A 12,045-nucleotide genomic window follows, 5' to 3' on the forward strand; every position below is an offset into this window, starting at 1 on the left:
TGTGTTTGAATCGATTCACACACGCACACACGCAATCCTAAAAATTCTGCTCGAGTTCAGTGAAATACTCACTTCAGATCAAATGATTTCTCAGCGGGCGAAGGTTGAGTCTCGAGGAGATCAGCCCAGGTGATGCCGGCAGAGTTCGAGACGCTCAGAGAAGCGTCCCGCTCCGAGGGAGTCACTGGGCGCAGCCCACTGCGGACCAGAGAGCTCAAAGGGCTTCCTTGGTGCTGCTGTTTGTAGGGTCTCAGGACGGTTGACTTTAGGCATCAGTGATTTTCCATCCTGGTCACGATCCACACGATGCAATCCCGATATCACAGAATCACAGAATGCTCGGGGTTGGAAGGGACCTCTGTGGGTCATGTAGTCCAACCCTCCTGCCGAAGCAGGATCACCTACAGCAGGCTGCAGAGGACCTTGTCCAGGCGGGTCTTGAATATCTCCCGAGAAGGAGGCTCCACAACCTCCCTGGGCAGCCTGTTCCAGTGCTCCGTCACCCTCAGAGGGAACTGAGGGTAAGCTGGAGCTGGCCTTGTTATCAACCAAGCAGACACCGGGAACAGCACAAGCATCATTAAGCAACTCAAGGCTGTCTTTGAAAGGGACTGGTATTCACATTATGCCAAAAGTTTACAACCAACAAAAATCCCAAACTGCTTTAATCACAAACTTAATAAAGCAACGTCAAAGAAGACTGCCATGAGCAATGCGAATTAGAAAGACTATTTTACTGTTTAGTATGGCAATGAAGAATCACGTTGGGGTGTAGCCCTCTTTCATATTTACAGACAAAAGACTTAAAAGAAAAAGCAAAAAAAGAAGTTTGGTTTGGGGGGGTGTTTTTGGGAAACAGCACACTTATATAAAAACTGTCTAAACTATATTGTCTATATTGTACTATTTAAGACTTTCAAATTTGTTACTTCTGACACTGGATGTCATTTCTTCTTCCGATATTTAGACAGTAACTACACAACTCCAGTGCCACCCAGAACGCGCCGTTCTGACATTCACTAGGCGGGTGCGGCTCCAGGCATCAGTGGTTCCGCTGCGGTCAGGGGGTGCCTGATGGGCCCAGCTGCTGCTCTGGTACAAAGACCAGGAAAGTGCCGAGCTGTCCCGACTCACTGCCCTCGTTCAAAGACCAGAAAAGTGGCCGGTCACAGCAGCTAGCTATTCTTGCAGCGTAAGCAAGAATGCAGTGTTGGCTGGTCCTGGGGTCACATGGGCAACACTGTCTGCTGTGAGCGGGACAGGGGCAAAACAAGATGCCCCGTGGGGGGCCAGGGGCACCAAGAAATGCCCTGAGCAGCACAGGGACAAAACTAAACTCCTCAGGCAGGGCAGGAGCAGAGCCAGCAGCTCCGGATTTGGGCAAGGGGCATAAAGAGGCACTGGAGCAGGGCAGGAGTAAATCCAGGCACCCTGTGTGGGGAAGGGGCAAAATGAGCCTCTGCAAGGCAGCGACTGAAAAACTGAGTCGTCCCAAGAGGGGCGTGATGAAAGAAGCCACCTGAGCAAAGCTGTGGCCAAACTGGATGCCTCAAGAAAAACATCAAAAGAAAAAAGTCTCCCCAAGTACAGCAGAGGCAGAACTAACTGCCCTGAGCTGAGCAGGAGTAAAACCCACTGCCCTGAGCAGGGCTGGGGAAAACTCGATGCCACGAGCAGGGCAGGGGCCGAGCGGGCCAGTCCAGGTGGGACAGGAATAACAACCAGCTGTCTCGTCCAGGCGGGAGCAATACTCACTGCCCTCCCAGCAGGTCAAGGCATTGATGCTCAGAAGCTGCCCACAAACATTTTTTGGAGCTCCAGGGCGAGAGGGCAGCTGGCGGGGGGGCCGGGCAGCCAGCCAAGGTCAGCCCAGGGCAGGGGCTGAAAGTGTTTCTTTGGCAGCACTGCTTCAGAGTCCGCCCATGTCTGTATCATTGGAAGTGAACCTGTAAGAGCCCAGGTGCATTGCTGCACGAGTCTCACAGACTCCTGTACCTGGCCAGAGGGGAAGAGAAGCCCTCAGCAGCCCAAGTGTGCCAGCCAAAGCTGGGAACAGGCACGCTTGTGGCCCCGGGTAGGGTTTTATTCACCTGGCTGGTGCAGCTTGGGGAAGAGATGGGACGAACAGCCCTTCGCCAGCAGCGCGTGGGGAAGTGTGGGGAGGTGGCTGGCTGTGGTGGCCGGGTGTCCCCGAGGGGACGCGTTGCCATGCAGCCCCATGTCACAAAGGGGCAGAGATGCGGCACCCGCCCGGTGCTTGTGAGCTCACCTGGTCAGGGCTTGGGGTCCTGGAAAGCGAGCCAGCAAACGTCAGTTGGGCTGAGCTGGCCTTCGGGATCACTCGGCTCCTTCCTTTGCGAGGCTGCTTTCTTCCAACCACTGATCGCTTCCTGCGCACTTCTCCTCAACTTCCATCCTCTTTCACAGGTAATTATGATTTGACTTTCGGGACAGATCTTAGTGCAGGTAGATATGGGGTAAAAGTATAGGCTGTTGTATACCTTCCGTGCTGTAGGCTGAGCCACTACACTTTTATAGACTGGCCAGATGTGAGCTATGGGTAGAGTTCCTGTTTGCTAATTCTTATTTCCCTGCCATATCCTAGAATAGGGAAGTAGGGGGTGAGGCTTTGAGCTCGGTCTAGAACACTGAGCTGCCCACCTTGACTGATGTGGTAGAAAGGGAGCCAAAAAAGGAGCACGACAAAGGCAGCTGTAAAAGTAGTGGCCAAAAGTCGGTCACTTCTGCATACAGGGTGGGACAGTGTGGGCTGGAGAGGCAGAGGGCTCTGCTGCTGACGCTGCCCACAGGCAAGAAGCAGGTCCTCTTCAGAGTAGGTGACACTCAACGCAGCATCTCAAAAGGGCCCTGGTGATTGCTTTCGACTACAGTCCTCTGACAGGGACAGCAGGGCCACCCACCTGCAGCTCTGCAGCGGTTACAAGCACCACTGAACCAGTCTGCACGGCAGACGCTGTTTTGTGGGTTGCACTGGGGGGGGGGATGTTTATCAGCAGCCAGACTTACCCAGGTGCTTTGGATTAGACACAGGAAAATATTTTGGTCACTCCTCTGCTACTATGTACAAGACTTTGAATGACGACATTGCTCGTAGAGACATCTGCCATCAGCAGGGTTACCTTGTGCTAGGCACTTGCTTGTTTTCATCACGTTGCAATCAGGACAAGGGAAGACTTGATCTGATAATCAAATGCAAGACTCTAGAGGGAAAGGGAGGTAGCCAGAGGCACCGAACTCAGCGTGTGGGTTTGCTGGCCTTTTGGGAAAGTAAGCAGGGGAACAGACTATTTGCCAAAACTGTTTCTTGACCATTCAATTTCAATGCCAGTGTGTGGCTTCCCCTGAAGTTTCTGTGCTGGAGTTTAGAGCTGGGTGTCCTGGGTGCTCCTGTACAGAACCTGACTTTGAAAATATGCTTTCATGCAAGCAAATTGCCTCATCTCTTTTCAAATGTATTTTCCCTGCAGTCACCGACGAGGGAATGGCTCCATCACAAAGGATCCTCTTTCCCTCGGAGAAGATTTGCCTGAGCTGGCAGCGAAGGCAGGGGCCTGGAGCAGGACTCCATAACCTGTACAATACATGCTTCCTCAACTCCGTCCTGCAGTGCCTGACATACACAGCCCCGCTGGCCAACTACCTGCTCTCTCGGGAGCACAGCCAGGCGTGTGAGTACCTCTGCAAACAGCTCCTTGTAAATCCATTGGGTGCTTCCCAAGGATTCCCAGAAACTGGAATGTGGTTTGGGAGAAAAGCAGCCCTTCTTTGTCAGCCCCCTGAGCTGGTGTTCTTTGAACACTCAAGCCTAGAAGCTGCTTCTGGTCTCTAGGTGTGTTCATCTTCAGCAAGGCAGCTCTTTCTAGCCCTGGGTCTTGGTCCCTATTCGTGCAAGTTCAACTCTCTTTGCTTATTGCACATACAACTTCTGTCAGTTTCGCATCCCTCAAGCACTCAAATGTCCCAGGCTTGTTGGGACCTTGGCTCCTTGGGAGTAAGAATGTTCTTAGAACTTCAAGCTCTCCACGAGGTTTCCCAGCGCGATGGATATTTTGCTCCCCTGAGAAGCTTGCTTCCCTCTGTCCCCCTTCAGGTCGCCAGCAAGCCTGGTGCATCATGTGCAGAATGGAAGCGCACGTGAACATGGTCCTGCATTACTCAGCCAGGGCCATCCACCCTTGGGTTATCATCAGTGTCATCACATGTAAGTCATTTCAGGTGCCTTGACTTGCGTTCTTCCATTCTTGTAGGAGACAACTACTCATTTCTTCTTTCTTAGGAACAGGAGAACATTTCCAGCTTGGCAGACAGGAAGACGCCCACGAGTTCTTGCGCTACACTGTCGATGCCATGCAGAGAGCTTGTCTGTGTGAAAGCGGCAAGTAAGCACAAGCAAATTAGCTTTTCAATGTTCCCGAGCCCTTTGGACTCCTTGATGTAGTGCCATCCAGGAAAACCTACTCCCAGGTGTCTCAGACAAATCAAAACCCTTGGAGGAGATAACTCTCTGCCTTACCATTTATTTCCAGCTTGGACAGCTCTTCCCAATCAACTACCGTCATCCATCAAATATTTGGGGGCTTCCTGAGATCCAGAGGTACTTTTCCACAACTGGTGCTCCCCTTGGAACTGTCTGTGCCCTTCTGTCTGCCGGTGACAATCAGCTATTTGTGTGACGGGCGTAGCTGGTACGATGGAAACAGGCACAGACAGTCAGCTTCCCCGATCGCTGAACATTTCGCTTTGCCTTCCAGTCACGTGCTTGAGCTGCAAATCGGTTTCTGACTCCTACGAGGCCTTCCTGGATGTTCCTTTGGATATCAAAGTAAGAGGGTTTGGAATTGTGCTTCAGGAGGTCCCAAGGCCCTGTTAGCTTTCCAGAGTAAACACAGTTGGCTGAAAAAAATATACTGCGACCGCAGCAGAGCTTGGTGGTGGGTGGGAGGTGGAATGGAGGGTGCCCTTCTGGGGAGACATTGGCTGTGTCTGCTTGAGGTGCTGGCTTTAGGCTGGACAAGGACGAATTATCCCCTCTGCACCCTTGACGTGCTCTCATCCTTGTTCCCTCTGCCCTCCCTAAACACCCATCTGACTTCTACCCTGATGGGCTGTGTTGGTTCCGTTATTGATGACCCTGTGCAGTGCCACAGAGAGGTGGTTCTTGAGAGCCCCGGGAATCCCTGGGAAATGAGGGGAATGTTCAGCTTCATCCCCTCTTTTGGCCTCCTTCTGGACACCTCTTGTGGGTTCACGGTCGGTCTCCTCAGCCTCTTCTAGCCAGGTTTTTGTGTGAGCTGCTAGTAAGTGTTTGGGTGAGGGCGCTTCCCTCAGCTGACCACTCTCCTTTCTCACTCCTCCAGGCAGCCTCCTCTGTCCCCGCAGCTCTGGAGGACTTTGTGAAACCGGAGAAGCTGGAAGGCGAAAACTGCTTTAAATGCAGCAAGTAAGATGATTACTGACGACAGCTTAAGGCTAGATCCTGCCCAAAGGTGTTGTGTGTCACCGAGCTTGCACAATAATGAGTTGCAGCTGGTTTTTATGTGGCCTGATGGCACTGAATAGCCTTAAAACAGCGTAAGGTTGTGCGAGACGTGGCAGCTTGTCTGGCTTTCTGGGGGGAAAAAAGGGTGCCTGTCAGGGTGCATTTCAGCACGTGGCTCTGTGCTTGGTTTCAAGGTGTGACAAGAGAGTTGCCGCCTCCAAGGTGTTTACAATCCATCGGCCGCCCAAGGTTCTCACGCTGTGTCTGAAGAGGTTTGAAGCTTTCACCGGCGAGAAGATTACCAAGGTGTGTGCGCAGCTGGGGTGCAGCTTTCTCTGCCCGGAGCAGGAGATTTCCCAAAGCAGTACTCTCTTTCACAAGTTGGTCATGTTGAGTTTTTCCCTTTCCCTGCCGGGGAGAGGGGAGTTCCCGTGGGAAGACAAGCACGTGCTCTGCTCCAGCAGAGCTGCTTTGGCCGAGAGCAGTTTCCTGCCACCCAAAGCATTACATGTTGCTTTAGGGAAAAGCAAGTTGCCGTGATCCCCAAAGATGTATTTCTACACCTCCAGCCTTTAGTCTTGGAAGGCTCTTTCCTGCAGTGTGTCAGGACCATTTCTGAGCCCCCTCGGTCTCTCCGTAGGTTGTGAAATATCCAGAGTACTTGGATCTTCGCCCATACATGTCTCAGATCACTGGAGAACCTCTGCTCTACTCCTTATATGCTGTGCTGGTGCATGCTGGTGGCAGCTCTTATTCAGGGCACTATTTCTGCTGTGCAAAGGTAAAGAGCAATTTCCTTCCTAACAAGGGAAAAACGCGTGCTGGGAAAGATAAACTTTCACAGCAGTGTTACTGGTAGCCAAGGTTCCCGGCTGCTTACGGTCTGGATTGGATTTGTTTTGATGTACTCTTGGTTCCGCAGTTTTCTGCCGGTTTTTTGTTAAGAAGCCATGCAGTTCATCTCCAGATATCCTTTCTTTGCAGGCCAGCAATGGGCTGTGGTACATGATGAACGATACGTCTGTGGTTCTTTGTGACATCAAGGAAGTCCTCTGGCAGCAAGCTTATCTGCTGTTTTATGTCAGGTAATAACAAGCAATCAAATCTGTTTAGAATATGTTTCCTTTCCCACTTTTGCTGGTTTTCTCCTCATCCTCCGCGTGTTTCTCTTTCTCTCACAGAAGACAATTACTGCCGGCATCAGTCAGTTCTCTTGAATCTGACCTACCCCACATCAATCATTATCTTTCCTCCCTGGGCTGCAGCCTGCTGCCCTGCTGCACACTGCTCCCTGTCTGCTGTCTGCAGCTGGCCAGTGTAGAGAAGAGGACTTGCAGGGGGCCTGCAGGAGAGATGGGGAGGGACTCTTCATCAGGAAGCGTAGTGATAGGACGAGGGGTAATGGTTTCAAACTGAAGGAGGGCAGGTTTCAGTTAGATCTTAGGAAGAAATTATTTATGGTGAGGGTGGTGAGACACTGGCAGAGGTTGCCCAGAGGAGCTGTGGATGCTCCATCCCTGGAAGTGCTCCAGGCCAGGCAGGACAGGACTTTAAATATCCTGATCGAGTGGGAGCTTTCCCTGCCCGTGGCAGGGGAGTGGGATCTGGATGATTCCTTCCGACCCAAACCATTTGATGATTCTGTGATTCTGTGAAATGGAGGCTGTAAGGGGTGTGAAGACATGGTCTTACTCTAACGGGGTCAGCCCTGGTGGGCAGACCCCAATCGAATTTCCCATTGGTAGTCTTGGTTATCTCTGCTCTTTGTCGTGGAAACTGCTCCAAGAAAATGACTGAACCCCAGGGGAGGCTGCAAGAACAGCTCTAAATGGAGATCCCTCTTTTTTTCTCCAGGTGCTCTGATTTGAGAACTGGAGAAAGGACTTCTCCTTCACCAGCACCATCACATGCCCGGGCTTTCCTCAGTCAGTGGGCAGCCGGCAGCAAGCAGGTGGTTTCTGTGAGGACAGAGGGTCTGCCTCATCAAAATAAGGTAACTCTGGGGAGGTGGATCAGGGCACCAGATGGACGGTGGATTGTTCCCTGGAATCCTGGCCTTGCTCTCTTTTCCCTCACGCACTGCAGCTGCTTTGACAGCTGCAACACTGCTGCCTCCCAAAGCATCCCACCGAGGTCCATCCCTATTGTCGCTGTTGGCCTTAGTGCCTTTGCAGCCCTCCAGGAGAGCCTTTGGTAGGCCCTTGGCTGTCCCCTGACAGAGGTTCTAGGGGTTCCTTGCTGTACTGGTCCTTTCAGGAGGACCTTTTCACCTTTTCACTGCTCCCTTTGCAGGACGTGGCGGTGGGCATGAAGGACTCTCCGGAGGACAGCAGCTCCTCTACACCAGCCAGCCGCAGCCAGCTCACCCGGGCAGGCGCACGGGAGGTGTCTGCAGGCTGGTCCTGCCCCATCATTCCAGGCAGCCTCAGTATCACCTCCGGCGTGGGCTCGTGGTCGCATGGCTCCTCCTGCAGCTGTGCGAGGATGGTGTTTGGAAGGAAAGATGTGTTCTCGGTCTGCAGTCAGCCGTGCAACCGCGTGCTGCAGACCGGGACACAGGACAGCGGCAAAGAGGAGCATGGATGCACCCCTGCTGCCTGTGGCCAGAGCAGCGGTGCCAGGGAGAGGGCCCAGAGCAGACCCCCGCAGTGGGGTAAAGATCTCCGCAGCTGGGTCGGGGACACTACGGACTACGAACCCTCAAGAGGGAGGAGGAGAACTAGTCCTCAACATCATGACCACACTGCCAGGGACAAGGCAGCTCCGAGGCCCTCCAACAGCAGCTCCGAGTCAGGTCCCGCCCCCAGCGCTGCTTTGGAGCAAACCCTGCCAGGGCAGGGAGACCAGAGCAGGTCCCTGTGTCAGGGCCATGGTCTGCACAGCCGGTTCATGAAGCGCATGGACTGCCACCACTCCGCATGGAGAATAAGGAGGAGAAGAGGAAGCCGTCCACATCGTGACCGAGCCCCAAGGGACAATGCAGCTGCAGGGCCCTCCAACGCCAGGTGCAGGCAGGCTGCCACGGACAAGGCTGCTCAGGAGCAAACCCTGCTGACGCAGAGAGAGTGGAGCAGATCCCCGCGGCGGGGCTATAATCTCCACAGGCGATTCGTGGATATCATGGACCATGACCCCTCAGCAGGGAGGAGGAGGAGTATGGCTTCAGTGCCCCAGGAGAAGCAAGCTGGACTAACACTCAGGGCACTGCGGTGGGGACAGGGGCAGATTGTGACCCTGCATGGGGGAGGAGCACAGCATTTGACTTCTGCAGTGCCGCAGAGGAGGAGGAATCCAGGAAACACCAAAAGTGCCCCCAGCAGGGAACAAGCTGCACGAAGGACACCAGCAGCCCACCCTGTCCCTCCTCCCAGGGCTGCCTCTGGCCAAGAGGAGCTCAGAGAGACCTTGCTGAGACTCGGACAACTCTGACCGCCTGCCCATGGGTCCCTCAAGGAAGAGCTTTAATCCGTGTTCAGCCTTTGGGATCACCTTGCAAAAACAGCACTCCTTTGGAAACAAGGGGAAGGAAAGCCAAAGGTGGAATTAAAAGCACTTGCTGGCCTTGCCTGTGAGGTTGTGGGGTGTTTCTTCTCTGTAGGCTTTGGGGGAATTGGTGGAAATAGCCAGCGTGGGAGGGTTGTGTCCTGGGATGTTGAAAGCTGTGTGCTTGCATGTGCCCATCACACGTTCTCTTCTTTTTAGTACGGATTTCATGTCCCCTGAGCAGACAAGGGCTGGATGAGCCGGCAGCGAGGGGCGCTGATCCCGGGCTGGACGGCCAGGCCCGAGAGTGCTGCTCCGTGGCACCGAGCGCAGGGCAAGGCCGGTGGCTGCTGGTGCCACCCAGGGCCAGGCATGGGCCCGATCCAGTTAACACCTCCCTGCACTGGGGTCTGGATGGTGGGGCCGAGCGCACCCACAGCAAGGCGGCAGATGGCACCGGACAGGGAGGAGCGGCACAGGCCAGGGGATGGTGCCGCCATGCCAGGAGACCTGGGCAGGATGGAGAGACGGGCTGGCCGGGAACTCGTGCAGCTCAGCGAAGCAAAGGGCAACGGGTACTGTGCCGGTGACGAGCGGCGGCACAGGCTGCCCTGGGAGCTGGTGGAGCTCCGTCCCTGGAGATGTTCCATGGCCTCTGCACATCCTCACTCACACAAGCTAACGCAGCCTGCGGCCCCTGTCCTTGAGGAGAGATATCCTCCCGATATCTGAGCTGCTCCGTCACACAGGGGACATCCCCCCGTCCTCATCCTGCCTGCCACTGCCCACGACACAGCCTGTGTCCTTCCACGACAGCACCCATCAAGGTGGCCTTACGCATAGCCGCTGATGTTTCAAGGTGTACCTACTGCTGCATGGACTTATCACAGCCCCCGGTAATTTGAGGTGTACCTTCTCCAGCACTGACTTATTCTTGGCCCGCAGTCCCTGCAGAGGTAGACCTGCTGTGGTATGGACAGAGCCACAGCCACAGCCACTTCAGAGTGTCCTGCTCCCACAAGGGCTTATCCACAGCTCACAGTCCCTGTGACTCCAGTTCACAGCGGAGTTCCAGTCTCTTCAGTGCAGCAGCACAGGAATGGTAGCGATGCCCCGGCCATCTGCCAGCCCAGGCGCATGGCCAGTGCTGTTACCAAAATGTTCCCAGACACAGCAGAGCAAGATGATTACAAGTACAGTAAACAGCAAAAGCACAAAGCAGCCCCTAACGAGCACTAGACTCAAATATACAGTGAGGCAAGGAAGACCCATGGCAAGCACAGAAACCTGTCATAAAGAACAGTCATAAATTTAGTCCAGCAAACTCCAGTCCAGTCTGTCCTTATCTTCAAGCTTTGACCCCCAACTTGGGTGCCAAAAGGGACTGTGTGGTTTAACCCTGGCAGGAAGCTCAGCCCCACACAGCCACTCACTCACTCCCCACCAGTGGGATGGGTGAGAGAATCGGAAGGGAATAGTGAGAAACTCCCAACTTCTTGCCCAGATACAGTCTACTCACTGGCTGGGCAATCTGAGGCATAGAAAACGCCTTGACGCTGTGTAAGCACTGTTCAGCAATAACTAAAACAGTGGTGTGCTGTCAGCACTGTTTTCATCACAAATCCAAACCATAGCATGATACAAGCTCCTAGGAAGAGGATCCATTCTATCCCAGCCCAAACCAGCACATGATCCAGACTCTGTCTCCTTCACTGACTCTCCAGCTTCTCTTTGGACATACTGAATCTCCATGGACCTGCTTTCCATCTCATCCTCCGAGGATGACCAGGTTTCTCTGTTCACCAAGCATGGACTCTAAAAACACCAGCTAGGAAATAATATCTTGGACATGTGCTCTTTGAGGTCGAAGTACTTGTGAAAGTATGCCAGAGGAGTTTATTTGGTGCCCATACTTGTATTGCAGATGGTTGATATGAAATGAGTGGGGAATAAGACAGAGCTGCTACCAGCAATGCCATGGATCAGGAAATGAGGTGTACTGGGTCTGGCTGGGGTGGAGTTAATCTTCTTCATAGCAGCCGCGTGATGCCATGCTTTGGATTTGTGACCAAAACAATGTTAACAATGCAGGGATGTTTTAGCTATGGCTAAACAGTGTCTGCACAGTGTCAAGGCCTTTTCTGCCTCTCACACTGTTTGGTCAGGGTGTAGGCTGGGGATGCACAAAAAGTTGGAAGGGGACACAGCCGGGACAGCTGACCCCAGCTGACCACAGAGATATTCCATATCATGTGATGTTGTGCTCAGCAACAACCACTGGGGAAAGAAGGAGGAAGGGGGGATGTTCATGGTAAGTTGGGAAGACAAAGAATTGCTGTCCTAACCCTAAACTAAACTTTTTATCTTAAATCTTACGCTAACCCTTACCCAACCCTAGCTCTATCCCAGTGGTAATCATAAACCTCAACTGTAACCATAACCCTCATCTGAACCTTTATTAATCCTAAACAAACACCAACCTCAACCTGAAGCCTAACCCTAAATCGACTGGAACCATGACTCGGAATCTAACCCTAACCTAAATCTAACTCCAATTCTAAAGCAAACCTGAACTCAAACCCTAATCAACCTAACAGGTATCCGAAAGTATCTTGCCAGGCCACCAGCACCTGTGTAACAACACCTGTAATATCATATCAGGCAATGATTACCATGGTAACAACTTTAGGAAAAAAAAAATTCGGACATTTGGGATGGAGAGATGAGCATCCTGGTGTGGTCCTGTCAGTGCTGGGTCAAGGCCTGGCAGTGTGAGCAGCTGCCCTCTGCTTCCTCATGAACTGGAGGCTGTAGGCACTGCTGTTTGTCACCCAAACCAGACTCATGGGTCAGATGAGCCATTTGGTACCTCTCACATACTATAGCCATTGTTTCTCTGTCCACTCTAGTAAGACCTTAGCTATCCAGATATCCAGGCTGTGGGTGGGATGTTTAGAATCACAGAATCATAGCACGCTTTGGGTTGGAAGGGACATTTAGAGGTCATCTAGCCCAACCTCCCTGCAGTGAGCAGGGACATCTTCAACTAGATCAGGTTACTC

General features: G+C 53.0%; 1 protein-coding gene across 1 annotated transcript; it reads left to right on the forward strand.

The window, feature by feature from the left end:
• Positions 1–3,080: 3,080 nt before the first annotated feature.
• Positions 3,081–7,811, forward strand: LOC142359952 (ubiquitin carboxyl-terminal hydrolase 42-like). The gene is given in 12 exon segments (XM_075412279.1): positions 3,081–3,288; positions 3,489–3,689; positions 4,112–4,222; positions 4,298–4,400; positions 4,548–4,615; positions 4,773–4,843; positions 5,379–5,461; positions 5,695–5,806; positions 6,141–6,281; positions 6,485–6,585; positions 7,586–7,693; positions 7,793–7,811. Coding segments are annotated over 12 exon segments (1,326 nt in total).
• Positions 7,812–12,045: the final 4,234 nt, after the last annotated feature.

Source organism: Opisthocomus hoazin, unplaced genomic scaffold (assembly GCF_030867145.1).
Source record: "Opisthocomus hoazin isolate bOpiHoa1 unplaced genomic scaffold, bOpiHoa1.hap1 HAP1_SCAFFOLD_128, whole genome shotgun sequence".
Classification (NCBI taxonomy): domain Eukaryota; kingdom Metazoa; phylum Chordata; class Aves; order Opisthocomiformes; family Opisthocomidae; genus Opisthocomus; species Opisthocomus hoazin.